This window comes from Pseudophryne corroboree, chromosome 3 (assembly GCF_028390025.1).
Source record: "Pseudophryne corroboree isolate aPseCor3 chromosome 3, aPseCor3.hap2, whole genome shotgun sequence".
In the NCBI taxonomy this organism is placed as follows: Eukaryota; Metazoa; Chordata; class Amphibia; order Anura; family Myobatrachidae; genus Pseudophryne; species Pseudophryne corroboree.
In genome coordinates this window covers 732289617-732314283 of record NC_086446.1, presented here as the reverse complement: position 1 = coordinate 732314283, position 24667 = coordinate 732289617, and the positions used below count along the sequence as shown (strand labels likewise).

General features: G+C 46.1%; 1 protein-coding gene across 3 annotated transcripts in view; it reads left to right on the top strand.

Moving 5' to 3' along the window:
- MKI67 (marker of proliferation Ki-67) overlaps window positions 1-24667 on the top strand; it is an 82091-nt gene that overhangs the window by 24567 nt on the left and 32857 nt on the right. For all 3 annotated transcript variants that reach the window (XM_063962217.1, XM_063962216.1, XM_063962218.1), the window contains exons 8-15: window positions 2101-2339; window positions 2608-4384; window positions 4841-4977; window positions 5069-5240; window positions 17223-17351; window positions 20511-21214; window positions 21910-21952; window positions 22131-22214. In XM_063962217.1, the coding sequence (XP_063818287.1) occupies window positions 2101-2339; window positions 2608-4384; window positions 4841-4977; window positions 5069-5240; window positions 17223-17351; window positions 20511-21214; window positions 21910-21952; window positions 22131-22214 (3285 nt within the window). The remainder of the gene's footprint in view (window positions 1-2100; window positions 2340-2607; window positions 4385-4840; window positions 4978-5068; window positions 5241-17222; window positions 17352-20510; window positions 21215-21909; window positions 21953-22130; window positions 22215-24667) is intronic.

Sequence of the window (24667 nt, the reverse complement as noted above, 5' to 3'; positions counted from 1 at the left end):
TTTCACACAAGATCCTTCTAGCTCGATCTGTTGTACAAATGGTCCGGATCTCATCTTCAGATGCACCAGAGGATTAGTCTGTCGCCAAAAGCCAGGATCTCCCTTCTGTGGTGGCTACAGACCTCACACCTCGTCGACGGCCGGAGGTTCGGAATTCAGGACTGGATCCTGTTAACCACGGATGCAAGCCTCTGAGGTTGGGGAGCAGTCACCCAGGGGGTGCAGTTTCAAGGAAGATGGTCAAGTCAGGAAGCTGTCCTTCCAATAAACATTTTGGAACTCGGGCCATATACAATGCCCTTCTGCAGGCCTCTTATCTTCAGGATCGTGCCATTCAAGTCCAGTCGGACAATGTAACGGCAGTGACGTACATAAAGTAACAGGGTGGAACAAAAAGCAGATCAGCAATGTCAGAGGTGTCAAGAATTCTCCTCTAAGTAGAAAAATCCGCTGTGGGCGTTGTCAGCGTCTTCATTCTGGGAGTAGCCAACTGGGAAGCAGACTTCCTCAGCAGACACGACCTGCACCTGGGCCTTCACCCGGAAGTGTTCAGGTGCTTGACATGTCGGTGGGGATATCCTCAAATCGACATGATGGCATCTCCGTCTCAACTAGAAGCTCAAGCGGTATTATTCCAGGTCGAGAGACCCACAGGCAGTGGCTGTAGACGCTCGGACGACTCCATGGGTGTATCAGATGGTGTACGTGTTTCCTCCACTTCCTCTGATCCCAAGAATTCTCAAAACAATAAAAAGGAAAAGGTTTTAGCAATACTCATTGCTCCGGACTGGCCAAGAAGGGCCTGGTACGCAGACCTTCTGGAGATGCTCCTCGAAGATCCGTGGCCTCTACCTCTTTGCGAAGATCTTCTGAAACGAGGCCCGTTCGTCTGTCAGGATTTACCGCGGCTACGTTTGAGGACATGGTAGTTGAACGGCTGTTTTTTAGCCAGAAGAGGGATCCCTAATAAGCCAGGAAGGGGGTAACGTCTAAACATTACCACCATATTTGGAAGAAATAAGTCTTGGTGTGAGAGCAGAACTTATTCTGTGGTGGAATTTCACTTAGGACGTTTCCTACTTTTTCGGCAGGCAGGTGTGAATGTGGGCCTACTCCTGGGCTCCATATAAGTCCAGATTTCGGCCATGTCCATTTTCTTTCAGAAACAATTGGCTTCTCTCCCTGAGGTCCAGACGTTTTTGAAAGGTGTTCTGCGCATCCAACCTCCCTTTGTGCCTCCCATGGCACCTTGGGATCTCAATTTGATGCTGCAGTTCCTCCAATCGGACTGGTTTGAACCATTACAGGAGGTGGACGTAAAATATCTTCCGTTGAAGACCATCATACTGTTGGCCTTGGCTTCAGCACGACGTGTCGGAGCTGGGCGCTTTGTCTCACAAGAGCCCCTATTTAATTTTTCATGAGAACAGAGCTGAACTCAGAACTCAGCAATTTCTTCCTAAAGTGGCGACAGCATTTCACATTAACCGACCTATTGTGGTTCCGGTTATCACAGACACTTCCACTACTTCAAAGTCTTTGTATGTTGTGAGGGCTTTGAAGGTATATGTAAAGAGGACATCTCGTCACAGGAAATCAGACTCGCTGTTCATTCTATATGATCCCAATAAAATTGGGTGTCCTGCTTCAAAGCAGACAATTGCAAGCTGGATCAGGCTCACTATCCAGCATGCTTATTCCACGGCAGGTTTACCGGTTCCAAAATCTGTACATGCCCACCTTAGTAGATTGTGGGTTCTTCCTGGGCGGCTGCCCTAGAGCTGTAAAGCCGAGACACCCAGAAGTTCGATACTTTGGCCTCTGAGGATCTCCGGTTTGGTCAATCAGTTCTGCAGGATCTTCGGCACTCTCCCACCTGGGAGCTTTGGTACATCCCTATGGTACTAAATGGAACCCCAGTATCCCCTACGGACTACGAGAAAAGGATTTACCGGTAGGTAATTGAAATCCTATTTTTTGACTTGTAATTTTATTAAAGTATACATGCAATAGGTACCAGAATAACTGTAAAAATTATGATCATCAGTTTCTGTACAACTTTAATAATGCAAAATCTCCACTGTTTTTATTTTCAAATAGTCGTAAAGAGGAAATCACCTAAAAAACGAAGAAGTGATGAACTTGGCTTGCCAGAACCGCCATTCAAAAAAAAGAGGGTCTCATTTGGTGGACAGTTAAGTCCAGAACTTTTTGATAAGAGGCTGCCTCCAAACTCTCCCCTCAAAAAAGGTGCAACTCCTGCTCGACGAAGCTTGTCTATCAATTCTCCTCGTAATGCTACGAGGAAAAGCTTTGGCCTCAAGCAATCTGTGATAAAGGTAAATGCCATTTGTTTTTATTGTTGTTTTTTTGTTTTATTACACCCTTTATCAAATTTGATTTCTAAGGATGCGTATTTATATTTGTATTAACTTTTTAGGTGCTTTGCCGCAGTGTCAAACTACAGTAGAATTAAAAATGCCAATTACTCTTTAGTTTACAGTGAAATCAATGATGTTATGCACTCTGCTGAATGCAGGTTGGATATCACTGTGTTTATGAGCAGTTAATGTATCACTTCAGTTTTTTGTTTTTTTTTGTTTTTAGGAAATTTTTGAACATTCTCTAAAGCAGTCTGCAAGCTCTGCAATGTCATTGACACCAGCCAGAAGATCACCATCTTCTAGTCCAGCAAAAAGTCCTTTGGGTAGGAAGTCACCTGTTGGTTCTCCGTCCACAGTCTCTGCCAAGGCAAAACCAATGAAGCAATCTCCGTCCACTAAGGCACTAGTAAAATCTCCGTCCATCACCGCTGCTAAGAGAACACCAGTTAAGTCTCCAAGCAAGGAATCACCAGTAAAACTTAAGTCCACAACACCGTCCAAGAGGTCACCTGCTACAAAATCTCCCTCTCCGGCCAAAAATTCAGCTGCTGCAATATCACCCTCTCCGGCCAAGAGTCCTGGCAAGAGGTTGCCTGTTGCAAAATCGCCATCTCCTGGCAAGAGATTGCCTGTTGCAAAATCGCCATCTCCTGCCAAGAGGTTGCCTGTTGCAAAATCGCCCTCTCCTGCCAAGAGGTTGCCTGTTGCAAAATCGCCCTCTCCTGCCAAGAGGTTGCCTGTTGCAAAATCGCCCTCTCCTGTCAAGAGGTTGCCTGTTGCAAAATCGCCCTCTCCTGCCAAGAGGTTGCCTGTTGCAAAATCGCCCTCTCCTGCCAAGAGGTTGCCTGTTGCAAAATCGCCCTCTCCTGCCAAGAGGTTGCCTGTTGCAAAATCGCCCTCTCCTGCCAAGAGGTTGCCTGCTGCAAAATCGCCTTCTCCGGCAAAGAAGTCACCTGCAGCAAAATTTTCCACCCCGGCTAGGAGGTCGCCTGCAGCAAAATTTTCCACCCCGGCCAAGAGGTCGCCTGCAGCAAAATTGCCCTCTCCGGCCAAGAGGTCGCCTGCAGCAAAATTGCCTTCTCCGGCCAAGAGGTCGCCTGCAGCAAAATTGCCTTCTCCGGCCAAGAGGTCGCCTGCAGCAAAATTTTCCACCCCGGCCAAGAGGTCGCCTGCAGCAAAATTTTCCACCCCGGCCAAGAGGTCGCCTGCAGCAAAATTTTCCACCCCGGCCAAGAGGTCGCCTGCAGCAAAATCGCCCACCCCGGCCAAGAGGTCGCCTGCAGCAAAATCGCCCACCCCGGCCAAGAGGTCGCCTGCAGCAAAATCGCCCACCCCGGCCAAGAGGTCGCCTGCAGCAAAATCGCCCACCCCGGCCAAGAGGTCGCCTGCAGCAAAATCGCCCACCCCGGCCAAGAGGTCGCCTGCAGCAAAATTTTCCACCCCGGCCAAGAGGTCGCCTGCAGCAAAATTTTCCACCCCGGCCAAGAGGTCGCCTGCAGCAAAATTTTCCACCCCGGCCAAGAGGTCGCCTGCAGCAAAATTGTCCACCCCGGCCAAGAGGTCGCCTGCAGCAAAATTGTCCACCCCGGCCAAGAGGTCGCCTGCAGCAAAATCAATTGCTACCAAATCTCCCAAATCGGCCAAGAGGTCTCCTGTTGCAAAAAAAGTGACACCAGTAAAATCTTTGTCAGCAACACCTGCAAAAAGGTCGCCTTCTACAAAGTCCTCCACAACAGCCAAGATGCTGGGTGATGCAATAACGCCAACAAAGCAGTCTCCAGCAACACCATATACAAAGGGACGTTTTTCAGTTTCACGTATTGGTACACCACCAAATGTTCTAGAACAAGTTACAAGTGATTCCCTCACCACAAAGACCCCAAAACAGTCGCGGAAATCAATAACTCTGAAGAAAACTCCGCGTAGAAGTCGGAAAATTGAAGCTTATGAAATTATACGTTCTAGAAGGAAAAGTGGTGCCACGGAAGCCAATCTACTTGGTAAGGCTTTGGAAACTTAATAGCCACATAATTATATTTAGTAAACATGTAATATTTATGGATGTGGTATTGAAGGTCGACCACACTTAGGTTGACAGTGTCTAGGTTGACAACTATTGGTCGACATGAGTTTTTTAATTATTTTTTTTTGTCGTTTTCACCGTACAGTCACCGGGAACCCCAATTAGTGCACCGCGTCGCATGGCTTCGGGCAAGGTGCCTCGCTGCGCTTGGCACAGGTTACCGTTTCCAATTGTAGTCCACGTCAATCTTGTAAAATATGAAAGTAAACTCATGTTGACCCCATTTGTTGTCAACCTATACATTGTTCCATAACAATTTGGACCCCAATATAAATGCAATACTGCTCTTTGAAAGTAGGCCACAAGAGTGCCACCTCTAAAGTCTGTTTTGGGCTATTATGTTTCTAAGTATAACTTTGTTGCATCTCTTCAGTGGCCAAATCATGGGCTGATGTGGTAAAAATTGGAATTGCAAAGCACCAAAAGAAAACAAACAGACCTGTTGTAAAGGTGGTTACTAAGAAGAAACAAATGCAGAAGAAACAAGCACAGAAGAAACTGAAATTAAAGGTATGGTTTCGCTTTCTTTAAAGTTATGGTTCCACTTTATAAGACTTAGCAAATGGATTCTGGAAAGTTTAACGTTTTCTATTGTTTTCAGACTCCATTAAAAAAACTGAAAGATCAATCGAGCACAGGGCATGCAGATTCTCCTGCAACAATCCTGGTTGGCAGAGCCTATACAAGAACTGTAAACTTGGCTGGACATGTGCCTAAAGTTGTGAGGAACCAAGCATTAAAACTCAACACTGCTCATGATGAAAGCTTTACTGGTGAGAGTTTTGCGTCTGTCTCTGAAGTGTCAGGTTCCATGCACTTCATAGTTCCGAGAGGTTACCTTTGTTTATCATGAGTAATGTGCACATTGGAGAGATTAAGCTATTGGGCATGCAGTCAGTACTAAGCCGATGTGTAAGTCATGCACTGCTTTATTAAAAGCATTATAGACCAGTGGTTCCCAAACTGTGTGCCGTGGCTCCCAGGGGTGCATCGGGACACTTGCAGGGGTGCCTTGGATTGGTGGTCCAGGACCAATTCAAATTATTTATGGTCAATATAATAAGCAAAACCAATGCTGGTAGCTGTCAGTCATAAAATGTGGCCAAACAGAAGCAAATCTTGTCCCTCACCACACAATTGAGCCTAAGGATGACATATTAACACAATCGACTTAATTTAAAATTTCTTTCTAAATTTCTCAAGAAATTTTTGGCCTAGGGGTGCCGTGAAAAAAATTCTGATACTCTATGGCGCCGTGAGTCAAAAAAGTTTGGAAACCACGGTTATAGACCAAGGTTGTAGCATGTCTTGTCTTTGTCGTTTCCTTGAGGAAGTAGCAAATATTTAATTTCTGCAGCGGGGTACACTGTTCCGCAGGGAATACATCGGGGTGTAGAGTTGAATCTTGATCCAGAGGCACCAACAGGCTAAAGCTTTGACTTTTCCCAGGATGCATTGCATGGCCTCTATAACCCCGCCTCCGGACACTGTAGCTCAGTTAGTAAGTTGGTGCCTGCAGAGCAGGTCACTAAATGGGGGGCTGCACTAGGCAGCCCCGAAAAGAGCTTTTAGAAGACTGCAAGGGCTGCAACACTTTGTCATTGTGACATACTGTGCTGTGGCTCCATCACCTCCCCAGCAGCGCTGCATGCTCTCGCTGGCCGACTTCCTGGGTACTTGTAGCTGAGGCGCTCCAGTTCCCAGGCACACCACCGCATATGCTTTTCTGGATCGCATGGCTGCTTCTTAGGGCGGAAGTAAGAGGGGCCCCCCAGGTGGGACCCGCCGCTAAATTGCGATCCGGTTGCGGCCCCTGGAGATGCACCGCTGGCGTGGACACTCAGTACAGGGACCCCCCTATATCCACCAGGGCAGGGAGCACAGGTCGGATTGTGTAAAATCCGTTTTCATAAGGCTCCACAGCACTCGGTGAGGTCCAGCATAGGGGATAAGGTGCTGACCTGTAGCCCCTCCCCCAGCCCCGGATGCCATCTACTGCTAGTGTGCCTGCCCTGGAGCTGCTTTTCACTCTCCGTCACTCCCTAATTGAGATTTCGGCGCCATCTTCTCAAGTAGCTGCGTCTCATCTCCGGGACTGCAGGGCAAAGTCTCTGTAAATCCACCTGCCTCATCAGCACTGTGATTTTACAGTCACTTAAGTATTCTACATGTCATTCTAAAGACAGTGATGGTTAACAAGTGTGTCTCTACCAGAATATTTGGTACAAGTGTCCTGACAAATACATCCAGTATCTGGCTGTGCATTGTGATAGATAGAGAGCGATACAGAGAGAGAGAGATACAGAGAGAGAGAGATACAGAGAGAGAGAGAGATAGAGAGAGATACAGAGATACAGAGAGAGAGATACAGAGATACAGAGAGAGAGACACAGAGAGAGACACAGAGAGAGAGAGAGACACAGAGAGAGAGAGAGACACAGAGAGAGAGAGAGACACAGAGAGAGATACACACGTGTGCAGTTTTATTGTGTATAAAATAATTTCTGCATTGTCACTGACTGCCTGTATCTGCTGTATGAAATTCACTTTCAGTGTATCATAGCTATCACTATTCTGTACCCTGGGGGGCTGGGTGCGTCGGGGTCAGATATATAATGCTACGCAGTATATACTGTTGAGTGTATTTCTCTTTCATCCATCTGGGGGACGCTGCGCCATTACTTGTGGGTTAGAGGTGTGTGGTAGTGGAGTTTGGCACAGAACTATTAAAACCTGACTCCTCCCCCCTCTAACCCCTCCCATCTCCTTCCTGCCTAGCCAGTACCTCAGTTTTTTGTTTTGTGCCTGTGGAGTACAGACACAGATTTTTTTCTCTCTGAATATTTTAGTTAGGTATTTTCTTATTTTATTATTTAAGTGCCTAGTCCCTGTATACAGGTGACAGGTACTATTAGAGTGGGGTTAGATAAGTTCCCACTCTATAATCTGCCGCTGGAGGTCACCACACTTCGGTCACTGGGGCTGGATTCCTATTTCTAAGAAGTCGGCAGTGAGAAGGTACAGGATAGACACAATCTGTCTCTGACAGTATTGGTCTATCCTTCCTATATCCTTCCTATATCTTTATATATTTATTATGTTCCCCCTATCTCCCCCCCCCCCCCTCCCCCCACCCCCACCCCAGCTCTCTCTCGGGAGGTGAACGGAGGAGCGCATTACCAAGGATTTATTTATTCCTACTAAGGTTGTTGGCGGAGTAGCCCGGGAGAGTGGTGAGTCACTCCCTGGGAGATATGTGGATAGATGCTGCCGAACAGAGCCGCTGTGAGTAGCGGCGCGCGGGAGCCACTAGCAATCAGATGGCGGCGCACGGGAGTCACTGCTTGAGCAGGGCCGCTGTAAGTAGCGACACCCGGTGGCCGCTGTAAGTAGCGACACCCGGTAGCTGCTGCCGAACAGAGTCACTGTATGTAGCGGTGTACGGGAGCCGCTACCCGAACAGGGGGACGCGGCGGGAACTGTAAACTTCCGGTTATAGCGCGCCTACGCTGAGCTACCCGGCGCGCACTTGCTTCAGAGAAGGGACGGATTCCCGCCCTGCACTACCTGACACACACTCCCGTACAGCGTTTACAAAGCTCCGGCCGCCATCTTCTCCAGGCAGTATGGGGGACGCGGTGAGACACACAGCACTGAGCTTGGACACCTTTTAAGTAATACTCACCCTGTTTATTCAGTGGAGGTCACCTAACAACAAGTATACTTTGGGGGCATTATGTATTCTATACTTTAATGAGTGAACAGAATTTGTCTCAATATAAATTACACAGTATGCTTCACAGTGCTGACCACTACTCTACTGAGTTTATAGTACATTGGTAGTGCATTTGTTTTTAAAAAATTTCATTATGAACATAAGGTGGTCTGTGATGTCATAGTGGTTTCAGTCTCCACCTGTAATGCGTGCATCCCGTGTTCGAATCCTGGCGAGACCAGAATTTTCCAGAAGGGGGAAGACACCCTAGGGGTTTTTAAATTGCCTACTTGCAATGTGAGTCAAGGCTCGCTAAGGGTAGGGCGGACGCGGGTACCCTATATCCTTTATGCTCTGGTGCATCGGTGGTGGACCAACAGGAAGGTTCTGCGGACCTGTCTCTGCCTCCGTGGGCTCAAAATATGGGCAGATGTCTTGCTAATTTAACTCAATCCCTAAACAAGTTTGTAAACTTGCCGACAGTTTTCCTACTACAACACGGTCACAACCGTTGCCCGCTATAACTTTATGGGGGAGGAGTTAGAGTCAGTCCCATTGGAGAATGGGGACATAGACCCAGAGTGGGACAAAGTTTCGGTCTGAAAAAATTATTGTGTTATTAGCTCAAGTGTTAGATTGCTGTTAGACACCATCCGGCAGACTCTTAATAACAGGGATATTTTAAAGGAGGCCTGACTTAAACCGGATTATCGTTCCAAGTCCCTAAGAAATTAAAATTTCTATATCCTTTTACAGAAAACAGCCCAAAGGTAGGCACACTCATTTCACTTTTAGCAGGAGCTACGGCTATTCCTTCGGTACAGTCGGTGACATGGAAAGATCCTACAGATAGGATGATTGAAGCAATGCCTAGATCTGTTTTCTTTATCACGATTCTAGCTGGCGCTTGGGTCCTCAGGGCCGCGGATGACGGACTAGCACAGGTCATATCTGGAATGCAATCTGACGATCCATCGGAAGCCATTCAATTAGCAGGACAGATTTCAGAGACTCTTATTTATGTGGGTGAGGCCTTGATTGATTCTGCTACACTACACTCCCGTATTTCTGCCTTGACCGTGACAGCAAGACGGTCTCTTTGACTTCGGGGTTGGAATGCCGATTTTGACTCCAACAGACCTTGTCGGCGGTACCCTTTGAAGGTGAGTTCTCTTTGGGTCGGAATAAAAGAAGATTATTTCAGCTACTACAGGAGGGCAGGAGCCCTTTCTTCCGGCTGTTCCTTCCGAAACCAAATACAAGGGTTTGTTCCTTTCATGTACAGGACAGAGGTAGTTCCATTCCTTTCGTGCTGTCTCCACATATCCACGAAAACAGTTTCAGAGGTAGAAGTAAACCTACCGACAAACCTACTGCATAACGCCGGAGGGAGCAGTGACGGTCGGGACTCTGTTACTACAGTTCAAAGAAGTGCGACTCCTGTCGAAACCAAATAGGTAGGTGACGGAGGTCATATCCAGAGGATATACGTTAGATCTCGAGGAACCAGTCCCGTATCGTGTGTTCTTCACTTCTCTTCCAAACGGTCCCTCCAGCCGTCGAGTTCTTCGTCATGCAACAGCCACTCATCTACGAAATTAAGAAAATTTTTCTAGTTCCCGCTCATTAGAGAGGTTGGGGATTTTACCCGTGGACAAAGTGGACGGTTCGTTTCAACCCAAAAGCTCAAAATGGACTACATCCCCTCGATTATCATCGCCATGGAAACAGGGGAATATTTGGTTGCATTAGACATACTGTAAGACGCATATCTGCTTGTTCCTATTTGTACGGATCATAAAGCTCTTAGAGTCACCGTCAGCCTTGACATTTCAGTTTCAGGCTCTTCCCTTTGGCCTAGCCACGGCTCCTCGGGTATTCACAAAGATCATAGACCATGCGGTTGCAGTTTTGCAGCGTCAGGGAGTCAACATTACTCTGTATTTGGATGATCTGTTGATCAGGGCACCGTCAGAGTTGATTCTTCACCAGACCTTGCGTCTCACAATAGAGACCCTACAGTTATTTGGATCAATAATAGATTGTCCAAAGTCGTCTTGGCTTCATTCCCAGAAGATAATGTTTCTGGAACTCTTATTCGATACCAACAACAGAAAGTGTTCTCCCTCATTCAGGACATACAGTCCAGAATTTGAGCACTGCTGCATTTCCAGGATGGTGGCAACCTTCGCGGCAGTTCCATATGCCAAGTTTCATGCTCGACTCCTTCAGGCTCAGATTCTCAACTGTTGGACTCGGACAGGGCCTCATCTCAACTTACAGCTGTTCCGCTTGTCTGTACAGACTCGTCAGTCACTTCGCTGGTGGCTTCACAGCTCCAATTTGACCAGAGCTCGAGGCCAGTCAAAGAGTCAGAGTTGCAGATCAACATCTTGGAGTTGAGGACGATTCGGTAGGCACTACTCCGGATTCAAACCAGAGTACAGGGTCATCAAGTGCGGATTCGGTCCAACACCACCACGGCGGTTGCTTACATAAACAAGATTTTCATATGGTCGGAACATTGGGTTCCGACCAGATCCGAGATTCACATGCCAGGAATCGAGACCTGAAAAGCGGATTTCTTAAGCCGTCACACGGTGCATCCAGGAGAGTGGGAACTTCACCGGGTGGTGTTCTGACTCTAGTAGCTGGTCGGGGATACCCGATGTAGTACTCGGGTCCCTCTAGAAATTCTAATCGATGCACTGATGGCGCTGTGGCACTTTCAGCTGGGTTAGGTGCCAACATTTCCACTAACTCCAAGTCTGCTTCAACGCATTCGGAGAGAAGATCTTCCAATCATTCTGGTGGCCCAGATTGGCCAGGCTGACAGTGGTACGCTCTTCTGCGCACTATGGTCATCAGGGAACCATTCCGACCCCCTCCGCATCCACATCTTAGGATTCAAGGACCATCTCACTACCCAGGTTGAATCGGCTGGTTTTCAAGTAAAAAAAAAAAAAAAAAAAAAAAAAAAAAAGTTTTATTCTCGTCCTGTTGTGTAAATTATGATTCAGACTAGCAGGCCGGTGGCTTCTGAGATTTACCACAGAGTGTGGCGTATTTACGTTGCTTGGTGTAAAAAGCGTGGTTTAACACCGGATTTGTTTAGAGTTCCTCGTCTGTTATTCTTCCTTCCGGAGGGTCTCAATAAGGGTCTGAGACTTTCTTCACAAATGGGTCAGGTTTCTGCCTTGACGGTTCTTTTTTCTAAAGAGACTGGTTATCATTCCAGAGGTTCTGACGTTCCTTCAGGGATTTCTGCGGATTTAGCTACCTTTTTGTTCCTCCGGTTCTTCCCTGGGACTTTACCTTAGTCCTTACGTCTCTTCAAAAATCTCCATTGACCCTTTGGAATCTGTAGAATTGCGGTGTCTAACGTTCCTCTATTGTTTTCCTATAGAAAATTGCCTCAGCAAAATGAGTATCTGTATTGGCAGCTATTTTCTTGCAGTCCACCCTTGTTGGTGTTTCATGATAATCGGGGGGTTCTGCGAACAAAACATTCCTTCTGAAAGTTGTGTCAGCATTTCATCTAAATCAGGACATTGTCCTTCCAGCGTTACTCTTTCCCCTTCCACGGAGGATTCCCAGTTGATTTTTTAGATGAGCTTAGGACCTTATGGTTTTCTTTATCTCGTGCGGATTATATCCATCGTACGGATGCTTTGTTGGTTTTTAATTGATGCGTCCAAACGAGATTGTCCGGCTTCCAAGTACATAGTGGCTCGTTGGGTACCTTCGACCATATCAGTCTTCTGCCGTTTCAGTTCCTGAGTCAATCCGAGCTCCTTCACCTCGAGCTGTTGGAGTTTCTTGGGCTGTTCGCGGGGGTGCGCCTATTGAGCAGCTGTGTCGGATGGCGACATGGTCATCTGTGCATTAGTTTAATAAATTTTACAGTTTTCATACTTTCAGTTTGTAGACTGCCTTTGTTGGGCGTCACATTTTGCGGACGGCTATGCCGTCTCCGTCTCCCTCCTCTTATTGGCTTGCTTTGGGAAATCCCACAAGTAATGGCGCAGCGTCCCCCAGATGGATGAAAGAGAAATAGGGATTTTTGTTTACTTACCGTAAAATCTCTTTCTCTGATTCCATCTGGGGGACGCTGCGATCCCTCCCAGATGTTTGTCTGGTTTAACCAGTAAATTTTTGTTGGTCTATCTTGTCTGGTTTAACCAGAAAATTTTTGTTGGTCTATCTCCTTTGGCTTGGCTAAACGTTAACTGAGGTACTGGCTAGGCAGGAAGGAGATGGGAGGGGTTAGAGGGGGGAGGAGTCAGGTTTTAATAGTTCTGTGCCAAACTCCACTACCACACACCTCTAACCCACAAGTAATGGCGCAGCGTCCCCCAGATGGAATCAGAGAAAGAGATTTTACGGTAAGTAAACAAAAATCCCTATTTTACCGCGCTCTTCAGTCGCCTCATACCGCATTTATTCTGTTTGTTCTGTATTTACTGTCATGTAAATAAGGGAGTGTTTTGTAGATATTGTATTTGTCTGGCTATATTTTACTGTTGCGTTCTACGGCTACATTCACTGTGTCTGCCACAAAGGGCGGGAAACCCGTGGGCGCTCCTGCATCATGCATTGCTTGGATTTACTGGAGGGGGAAGTTTTTAACTGATGGTTTGTGTTCTGGGTGCCATACATCTCCCAGTCAGCCTGTAGCCCTTGTAGCCAATCAGGAGCCACCTTGGGCAGTGTTCTCAAGTGTGCTGAATACGCTTGTGACACTTCTTTGGGACCTCCTCTGCCATTGCAGCCACAATTGACAATATGTGGCTGCAATGGCAGAGGAGGTCCCAAAGAAGAATCGGGTATCAAATGATCTCCTTGACTCCCGAGGTTTGTAGTTTCCCTGTAGTTAATCTGCCCTGAGTGGACACTCTACCCAGATACAACAATTAAATCAAACTTTGGTTCGACAATAGTCTACCCCACGTCCCTCTGGGGTCGAGGGGTCATCTAAGTGGGCCGCTTCCTCCTCACAATCCACTAATATTTCGGATAATTCTGATGAGGATTGGGAATATACTGATCCGTCAAACACTGATGCAGTTGCTTCTGACGAGGAATCTACAACTCAGGTTGATGTTCCTGACCTAGTGGAGGCTATTAAGCTGATTCTACAAATTGATGATGAGGTAGATCCCACTACTGCGTCTAAGATACCTGATAAATTCAAACGTCAGAAGGTTGCTAAAGTAGTCTTGCCACATTCTGACCATTTAATAGACATACGTCAAGAACCCTGGTCTTCTCCAGGAAAGAGATTCTCCCCGTCTAAGAAGATGCTAGCTTGTTATCCTATCCCTGCGGAGTTGAGTAACAAGTGGGAAAATCCACCGCCGGTGGACTCTCATGTCACCCGTCTTGTGGTGTGCCCTCTACTCTGCCTGTCACCTTACTGAAGGAACCGACTGATAAGCGTGTGGAGGGATGCCTGAAGTCTTATTTACTCCCTTACAGTTGCTGTACATAGACTCACTATAAGCAGCCTCCTGGGCCGCAAAAGGAATTGAAGCATGGGTTCAGGCATTAGAGGAAGAGCGGCCACAGGATATTTTTGACACTGCCAGACAATATCTGTCTCGTATTACCACTGCCTCCCACTATATTCAGGAGGCGTCCTCTGAGGCAGGTGTAATGGCGGCCAATACGTCTATACTGGCTCGCTGAGTTATGTGGTTGAGGTCCTGGAAGGTGGACCTGGACTCTAAGAAGACCTTGGAGGTGCTCCCCTTTAAGGGAGACATCCTATGTGGGGAAGATCTGAATAAGATTGTGATTGACTTGGCGACTGCTAAGACTGCGTTTCTCCCAAGTACTAATCCTTCTGCACCGAAGGTGAAGAGTACCGCTTTTCGTTCCTTTCGACCTCCAGGGAAATCAAAGGGTCAGGAGTACCTGAGACAGGCTCGTGCTTCCAAAAGTACTAAGCCAAACCTAAACAATCCTGGGTTGCCTGTCAACCTGCTTCCAAACAAGACAAGCCTGCTGCTGGGCCAGGCCTCCCCATGGTGTATCCCAGGGTGTTAGGCCGGCTTCTGCAATTCGCCCAGGTCTGGTTGACACACTTGAGACGCATGGGTGTATCTGTTGAAAGTGCAAGCGCCACACCTGGTTGTGCGATCCCTCCTGGACACAGGAGTGGTAGTGCTGGTACCTCTGTCCCAGAGAGGCAGGGGATACTATTCAACCCTGTTTCTAGTCCCAAAACATAATGGGTCCTTCCGGCCTATACTCAACCGCAAATCATTGTACAAATTTGTGAGTGTCCAAATTCCGTATGGAAACTCTGCGCTCTATTGTACTGGCCATGGAACCCAAAGACTATATGGTATCTCTGGACATACAGGATGCTTACCTGCATATACCTAGTTCCATATCACATCAGCAATATCTGCGGTTTGCTGTTGGCAATCAATTCCAGGCACTGCCATTTAGACTGGCAACGGCCCCTCGTATCTTCACTAAGGTCATATGCTCCGTTTCAATCCCACCCTCTGCAGAGGTTAATCTTTTCCAACTGGGACGACCTGCTTTATCGAATCGGGTATCAAATGATCTCCTTGACTCCCGAGGTTTGTCTGTCACTGAGCTGATGGCTACAGGACCAACAGTTGAGCCTACGGACGTCAGGCTGCGGGGTTGGGGCACGGTGCTAGAGCAACACTCTCTCCAGTGTCGGTGGTCCAAGGGGGAATCTCCTCCCGATAAACATTCTGGAATTGCGGGCAGTGTTCAATGCTTTGACTCTTGCTCTGCATCTGATACAGAACAGGCCTGTTCAAGTACAATCAGACAACACCACGGTGGCATACATAAATCATCAAGGCGGCATTCGAAGTCGCATGGCATTGACGGAAGTGTCAAAAATCCTTCTTTGGGCGTAACGCCACCTGCCAGCAATATCGGCAGTGTTCATTCCCAGAGTCCTAGACTGGGAAGCGGATTTCATCAGTCAGGACGTACATGCCGGAGAGTGGAGTCTTCATCCGGAAGTCTTTCAACTCCTAGTGGACAAGTGGGGCCTACCAGATGTAGACCTGATGGCGTCTTGACACAATCACAAGGTTCCGGTCTTCGGATCAAGGACAAGGGATCCTCAAGCAGCAATCGTGGACGCACTGGCAATTCCATGGAGCTTTCAGCTGCCATACATGTTCCCTCCAGTGTCACTCCTGCCCAGGGTACTACGGAAGTTCAAGCAAGGAGGAATATTACTAGTCTCTCCAGCATGGCCCAGACTGCATTGGTTCTCAGACCTGCAGGGTCTATCAATAGTGTCCTCTTCTACTTCCTCAATGCCCAGACCACCTCGTTCAGGGCCCTTGTCTAACCGGACCTGGCCAGACTGGCTTTGACGGTGTGGCTCTTGAAGCTTCACTCCTGAGGGGCAAAGGATTCTCAGAGGTGGTTATCCAAACTATGCTAAAGGCCCGCAAACAGACTTCTGCACGGATTTATTACAGGTTCTGGAATTCTTGCTTCACCTGGTGTACTGCTAAGAATTACGATGCATACAGTTTCAGAACTACCAGACTTATGGCTTTTCTGCAACAGGGCCTAGACTTAGGCCTTCGTCTGGCCTCCCTCAAGTTTCATATTTCTGCCTTGTCAGTGTGGTTTCAGAGGAAGATTGTGTCTATTCCTGACGTTCAGACATTCACTCAAGGTGTTTTAGGGATTCTGTTTCCCTATGTCCCTCCTGTGGCTCCATGGGATCGGTCTGTTGTCTTGAATGCCCAACAAGAGTCTCCATTTGAACCTCTTGAGTCTGTGGACCTTAAATATCTTACGCTTAAGGTCGTGTTTCTGCTGGCTATTACTTCTGCTAGGAGGGTGTCTGACTTGGGCGCTTTGTCCTGTCGTTCACCATAACCGGGCAGTTCTTAGATCTCGTCCCGGTTATCTACCTAAGGTGGTGTCTTTCCATCTTGACCAAGAGATTGTGGTTCTGGCTTTTGTCTTCTGGTTTGTCCTCCAAAGAGCGGTCTTTGGATGTGGTACGGGGTCTCCGTATTTACGTGGAGAGGACTGCCTCTCAGGAGGTTCGATACCCTTTTTTGTAATTTTTGGTTTTCACAAACGTGGCTGGCCTGGGAATAATCAAACTTTGGCAAGATGGATTAGAATGGTGATTGCACAAGTATATGTACAGGCTGGTCTTCCATCTCCTGCTGCTGTCAAAGCCCACTCTACTCAGTCTGTTGGACATTCTTGGGCGGCCCGCCGAGGCTTGTGCAAGGCGGCTATGTGGTCCTGAACACGTTCATTAGTTTTTATGCCTTTGATACTTTCGCCTCCCGGGATGCTTCCTTTGGATGCTGGGTTCTTGTGCCCGCTACAGTGCGTCCCGTCCCATGAGGAACTGCTTTAGGACATCCCCGATGTATTCCCTGAGGAACACAGTGTATCCCGCTGCAGAAATTGTGATTTATGGTAGACTTACCATAGTTAAATCTTTCTGCGAGGTACACTGGGTTCCACAGGGCGCCCAACATGATGCACTTAGCTTCTTTGGGTTTCTATGGCATTAGCCGCTAGTCCCTTCTGTTGTGCGAATGTGGTTCTGTGACTAACATCTGCCTTATCTTTTACCTGCTACTGCATTGGACTGGTTAACAAACCTGAGCTCCAGTGTCTGGATTCGGGGTTATAGAGGAGGCCATGCAGTGCATCCTGGGCACAGTCAAAGCTTTAGCCTGTTGGTGCCTCTGGATCAAGATCCAACTCTACACCCTGATGTATTCCTTGTGGAACCCAGTGTACCTCGCAGAAAGATTTAACTATGGTAAGTCTACCATAAATCTCCTTTTTGAGACTCTAATATTGCATTTACACATTTATGTTCATAGTTCTGCTTAAGATCACCATATAAAAATCATACTGGTACTCTACAGATGAGAACTAGCTTGATGATAATGGGCTCCTGTCCACCCTTTGAACTCAGAATTATAATTGAATATTGGTGAAATGTTTGGACACAGACCTATCCACTTACGATAAATCTCTTATTTTACTTCAGGTATAACTGAGTTATTTAGGACTCCTGAAAACCAAAAGCGACGCAGTAGTAGCAGATTGGAAGTCTCTAAAACAGACACTCCAAAATCAATGCTTGTTGAGATGTCCATGCAGACTCCAGAAGAATCAGGTTGGTATTTATGTACAGTAGCTGTTAGTCCTACTCTATTTCTGGTAAATAGGGTCTAATTCAAATTTTGCCCCTATTAGCATCTGAACATTAAGACACAACATTTTCTCAGTCAGCCACCAGTGGACACTGGAACATGCTGACACAGTATAGACTGGTGACTATAGGGATTTGACTAATACTTAAAAGATTAATATAAGTGGCAGTAATATGGTACAGCCACAGTTCTCGATCACAATGTCCTTCATTTAGGTTTTGGGCCTGTTGTGATGAACTGTGACCAGATATTCAGCCAGTGATCAACGTAGTCTTAATCTTAAAAGCTTCTGAGTAGTTTCTCGACATCAGTAGAAACATAGAATTTGTCGGCAGATAAGAACCACTTGGCCCATCTAGTCTACCCCCCCCTTTTTTTTTTTTTATATTTTTATCTCTAACCTTATTTGATCCTTATTTCTTTGTAAGGATATCCTTATGTCTTTCCCATGCATGTTTAAATTGCTCTACTGTCTTAGCCTCTACCACCTCTGATGGGAGGCTATTCCACTTGTCCACTACCCTTTCTGTGAAATAATTTTTCCGCAAATTTCCCCTGAACCTCCCCCCCTCCAGTCTCAGTGCATGTCCTCGTGTCCTATTGCTTCTCTTCATTTGGAGAATGTTTCCCTCCTGGACTTTGTTAAAACCCTTGATAATATTTGAAAGTTTCTATCATGTCCCCCCTTTCCCTTCTCTGCTCCAAACTATACATATTGAGATTTCTTAGTCTTTCTGGGTATGTTTTGTGATGTAGGCCATGCACCATTTTAGTTGCCCTCCTTTGTACAGTTTCTAATGTATTAATATCCTTTTGAAGATATGGCCTCCAGAACTGAATACAGTATTCTAGATGAGGCCGTACCAATGACCTATACAGTGGCATTATTACTTATTTCTTTCTGCTGCTGATTCCTCTCCCAATGCAGCCAAGCATCTGACTAGCCTTCCTCATTGCCTTGTTACATTGCTTACCTGCCTTTAAGTCATCTGAAATAGTGACTCCTAGATCCCTTTCCTCCTCAGTAGTTTCCAGTATAGTGCCATTAATACTGTATTTAGCTTTAGGATTTTTGAGACCCAAGTGCATGATTTTGCATTTTTTGGCATTAAACTGTAATTGCCAGACTCTTGACCATTCCTCTAGTCTACCTAGATCCTCAATAATTTTTTACCCCACCTTATGTGTCTACCCTGTTGCATACCTTTGTGTCATCTGCAAAAAGGCATACTTTCCCTTTAATGCCATTTGCAATGTCACCAATAAAGATATTAAAAAGCACTGGTCCAAGTACAGATCCCTGGGGTACTCCACTGGTAACATTTCCCTCCTGTGAATGCACTCCATTTACCACAACTCTGTTTTCTATCCTTCAACCAAGATCTTATCCATTCAATAATCCTAATATCCAATCCCAAACTTTCAAGTTTATTTAGCAGTCTGCGATGTGGAACTGTGTCAAAAGCCTTACTTAAGTCTAGATAAGCTATATCCATGGCTTCACCTTTATCCATCACTTTAGTCACACAATCAAAAAAGTCAATAAGATTTGTTTGACATTATCTCCCCCCAGTGAATCCATGCTGTTTGGGATCCAGTAAATTGCCAGATTTGAGATAATCTACAACTTTCTTTTGAGTGTTTCCATCAATTTCCCTACTACTGATGTAAGACTCACTGGTCTGTAGTTTGCCTCTTCCTTGCTTCCACTTTTGTGCAGTGGGACTACGTTTGCTCTTTTCCAGTCCCCTAGAATTACTCCTGCAGCTAATGACTGGTTGAATAATTCTGTCAATGGTGCTACCAGCACCTCTTTAAGTTCTTTTAGTATCCTTGGATGTATCCCATCTGGCCCCATAGATTTGTCCACTTTCAGCTTTGAGAGTTCTGTTAAGACCTTCTCCTCTGTAAATGTACTTGTTTCATTTTCCTGTATATCCCTGCAACTTAACTGTGGCCCCTTCCCCTCTCTTTCAGTAGTAAATACTGAGCAAAAATAATCATTAAGATCTGCTATTAAATTGTCTCCTTCAACAAGACTCCCAGTGTCCGTCTTTAGTTTTATAATTCCGCCTTTTGTTTTTCTCCTTTCGCTTATATACCTAAAAAAAAGTTTTGCCTCCTTTATCCACTGACTGGGCCATTTTCTCCTCAGCTTGTGCCTTTGCACATCTGATTACCTTCTTTGTCTCCTTCTGTCTAACAAGATATATCTTTTTGTCTTCATTATTTTGTGTCTGCTTATATTTCCTAAAAGCCATCTTTTTTGCTCTCACAATATTTGCGACTTCTTTTGCAAACCACACTGGCTTCCTTTTCCTTGTGTTTTTCCTAACCGTTTTGATACAAAGGTCTGTTGCCTTCAATATTGCACATTTTAATGTTTCCCACCTCTCCTGCACTGTTTCCAAGTTCCTCCACTCTGCCAAAGAATCACTTACACATTTTCCCATCCCTACAAAATCAGCCTTCCTAAAATCCAACACCTTTGTTTTTGTATGGGACGAGTCAGTCTGTCTTAATGCTGAACCATACTGCTTGATGATCACTGGATCCCAGGTTTTCACCCACTTTTACGTCCGATAATCTGTCTCCATTTGTAAGTATTAAGTCTAATATTGCGTCTTTCCGAGTGGGCTCCCTCACCAATTGGTGGAGGAATGCTCCCTGAAGGGAATTTAAAATGTTCCTACTTCTAGTGGAACTAGCAACAGACACCTCCCAGTTTACATCAGGAAGATTAAAGTCTCCCATGATTATTACCTCTCCTTTTAATGCCATGTTAGTTATGTCCTGCAATAGGTTCTTGTCAAGTTCCTCTTCCTGACCTGGTGGCCTGTATATCACGCCAATACGAATAAATATAGAATAAATAGAACAGTATTGGTCATAGTGTGTCTGAAATTAGTTGGGGTCCTAGTCATGTGAATACGATGTAGGGTGCCACCTGTGTGAAATGCCTTATTAGTAGAAGGGTCTATCTTTGCATTGCGTTTAAAGAATATGGCTAGCAAAAAAAAAGTTTTTAATAGAAGTGACCCCTCTCCTTCACCCTCACAATTCAAAAGTAAAATAAACCTGTTTTATTGCAAATTTTTAAGCAGTTTTGTCTTTGTGTACAGGTGAAATGGTGGTTTCCCCATTAAGTAGTCCTGCCACTGCACAGCGCAAGCAGTACAGTCGTGATGCTGTATCTAGATTTCTCAAAAGTCCTATTTCACCAGAAAGAAGTACAGCAAGCAATGCATTATCAGAAAATGCAGACGAAGAGACCTCAAAATCATCCAAGGAAAACAGAAGATCTGTAGCTCTTTCTGGAATCAGACACGTTATGAAAACGCCAAAACAAAAAGGAAAACCAATAACCGATGCTCATGCACTTAAAAAACTACTAAGGACACCAAAGGAAGCTCAGACTGTACAAGCGCAAAGCCGTAGATCCACCAAACTTGAAGTGCTTGGCATTGACCACCTCATGAAGACTCCCAAGCAGAAGGGAGTACCTGTAGAAGAATTTATGGGCATCAAGCGCATAATGACGACACCAAAGGAGAGAGGACAACCAGTCGAGGACATGACTGGAATAAAACGCATAATGAAGACTCCTAAGGAGAGAGGACAGCCAGTTGAGGACATGACTGGAATAAAACGCTTAATGAAGACTCCCAAGGAGAAAGGACAACCAATTGAGAACATTGATATAAGCCAGTTGATGAATACTCCGCCTCAACTAGCTGAATCAACTGACAATACCCGTCCGATAGAAGAAATATTTGGTATAAGAAATCTAATAAAAACACCACCAAAGAAATCTGCTGTTGAAGAGGTAACTTGTTTTTTACAATTCAACAATTTTTTTTTTTTTAAAGTAACAATTTACCCTTGTGGATACTACTTGAATATTTGTCCTAGTTGCTTCAATATGTTGTCGTTTTATGGTTTATTTTTAAAGCCACATGCATGCTCACACAGTAGTGGTGTATAGTGAGCTCTGTCAGCTGTATTTTTATATATTGGGCAAACTGACTTAATTAAACAATTATAAGAATAAGTACTCTAGCTTTTAGAATCTGTGTAAACCATTTCCTTCATTGCCACAGGTTACTCTGAAACCTTGAGGGTGTACTGAGCTTGGAGATTGGTCCTTCCACTCCCAAGGGCCAGCATAATCATGACAGCTGTTAAGGACTACTGTCCACTATAAACCATTCAATGGCTAGTGTAGAGTGGACTGGAAACTGAGTTACTCTTGTAGCCAGTGGAGCTAGCATTAGGGATCCCAACCTGTGATGGCAGTGTACTCCTGGAGCTATTCGGTGTGGGGAAAAATGCTTCCTTAGAAACGTTGTAGTTGGTGACTTAATGGCAGAATTTTATTATTCACTTTGAACGATTTGACTGTGGGGCCATTTCAATTGTAAGCGAAACGGATGCACATAAAATGAGGGATTTTGCTCTGCTGTAATTCTGAGGTTTGTGTACATGGTTCAGGGACTCGAATAACTTGTTTTGTTTTAATAGGCTTTATCTACAGATCCCAGAAACAGCAACCAGTCTGCGAAATGTAAGTATTTAAAAACTTAAGTACCGCCTTCAGTAATGTACTTTGGTAGAATATTTTTAGGCAAATTGCATGGCTATCCTATTAAATTAGAAAATGGATTGTTTAGTTTTAAAATGGGAAGTGTCTCAATTTTCATTTTCTGTTAAACTAAATCGCACTCTCTTGTGACTTTGGCTAGCACTGGAAGGCAGCTCTACTAACCACCCAGTGAGAGGGAAAGGAAGATCTTCAAAGCGACTGACTCTACCAACTGTAACATCAGGTACACATGCACGGTGTCTCAAGTCCAAGCTAAAGTAGTGCAAGCTTTTGTTAATGGGTGACAAATAGCTGGCGACACAAAAAAATTTGATAGGATCGCCGCCCACCAGTCTGAACTGTTGACTGCACTGCAGCAGCCATTCCTGCTCTACCTCCCTGCCAGCAGTCATTGGCAATTTTAGGTCCTACAATAAGTCAGTGTGTAATGTATTTTTATTTCTCTGACGTCCTAGTGGATGCTGGGAACTCCGTAAGGACCATGGGGAATAGCGGCTCCGCAGGAGACTGGGCACAAAAGTAAAGCTTTAGGACTACCTGGTGTGCACTGGCTCCTCCCCCTATGACCCTCCTCCAAGCCTCAGTTAGATTTTTGTGCCCGGCCGAGAAGGGTGCACACTAGGGGCTCTCCTGAGCTTCTTAGTGAAAGTTTAGTTTTAGGTTTTTTATTTTCAGTGAGACCTGCTGGCAACCGGCTCACTGCATCGAGGGACTAAGGGGAGAAGAAGCGAACTCACCTGCGTGCAGAGTGGATTGGGCTTCTTAGGCTACTGGACACCATTAGCTCCAGAGGGACCGAACACAGGCCCAGCCTCGGAGTCCGGTCCCAGAGCCGCGCCGCCGGCCCCCTTACAGAGCCAGAAGCAAGAAGAGGTCCGGAAAATCGGCGGCAGAAGACATCCTGTCTTCACCAAGGTAGCGCACAGCACTGCAGCTGTGCGCCATTGCTCCTCAGCACACTTCACACTTAGGTCACTGAGGGTGCAGGGCGCTAGGGGGGGGGGGCGCCCTGAGCAGCAATAAAAACACCTTGGCTGGCGAAAATACATCACATATAGCCCCCAGGGCTATATGGATGAATTTTAACCCCTGCCAGATTCCACAGAAAAACGGGAGAAAAGGCCGCCGAGAAGGGGGCGGAGCCTATCCTCAGCACACTGGCGCCATTTTCTCTCACAGCTCAGTTGGAGGGAAGCTCCCTGGCTCTCCCCTGCAGTTACTACACTACAGAAAAGGGTTAAAAAAGAGAGGGGGGCACTAATTAGGCGCAGTATTAATAAAACAGCAGCTATAAGGGAAAAAACACTTATATAAGGTTATCCCTGTATATATATATATATATAGCGCTCTGGTGTGTGCTGGCATACTCTCCCTCTGTCTCCCCAAAGGGCTAGTGGGGTCCTGTCCTCTATCAGAGCATTCCCTGTGTGTGTGCTGTGTGTCGGTACGTTGTGTCGACATGTATGAGGAGGAAAATGGTGTGGAGGCGGAGCAATTGCCTGTAATGGAGATGTCACCCCCTAGGGAGTCGACACCTGAGTGGTTGAGCTTATGGAAGGAATATGTGACAGTGTCAGCTCTTTACAAAAGATTGATGACATGAGACAGCCGGCGACTCAGCCTGTGCCTGTCCAGGGGTCTCAAAAGCCATCAGGGGCTCTAAAACGCCCGTTACCGCAGATGGCAGATACAGACGCCGACACGGATACTGACTCCAGTGTCGACGATTAAGAGACGAATGTGACTTCCAGTAGGGCCACACGTTACATGATTGAGGCTATGTAAAATGTTTTTACACATTTCTGATAATACCAGTACCACTAAAAAGGGTATTATGTTGGGTGAGAAAAAACTGCCTGTAGTTTTTCCTGCATCTGAGGAATTAAATGAAGTGTGTGATGATGCGTGGGTTTCCCCCGATAAAAACTGTTAATTCCTAAAAAGTTATTAGCATCATACCCCTTCTTGCCAGAGGATAGGGCACGTTGGGAAACACCCCCTAGGGTGAATAAAGCGCTCACACGCTTGTCTAAGGGCACTACCGTCCCAGGATACGGCCGCCCTTAAGGAACCTGCTGACAGAAAGCAGTAAAATGTATATACACTCACACGGGTGTGATACTGCGACCAGCAATCGCCTCAGCCTGGATGTGCAGTGCTGGGGTGGCTTGGTCGGATTCCCTGACTGACAATATTGATACCCTAGATAGGGACAGTATATTACTGACTAAAGATGCAGTTCTATATATGCGTGATGCACAGAGGGATATTTGCAGACTGGCATCAAGAGTAAGTGCGCTGTCCATTTCTGCCAGAGAGGGTTATGGACAAGACAGTGGTCAGGTGATGCTGATTCCAAAAGGCATATGGAAGTATCGCCTTATAAAAGGGAGGAGTTATTTGGGGTAGGTCTAACAGACCTGGTGGCAACGGCTGGGAAATCCACATTTTTACCCCAGGTAGCCTCTCAACCTAAGAAGACGCCGTATTATCAGGCGCAGTCCTTTGGGCCCCATAAGGGCAAGCGGGCAAAAGGCTCCTCATTTCTGCCCCGTGGCAGAGGGAGAGGAAAAAGGCTGCAGCAAACAGCCAGTTCCCAGGATCAGAAGCCCTCTCCCGTTTTCTGCCAAGTCCTCAGCATGACGCTGGGGCTTTACAAGCGGACTCAGGCACGGT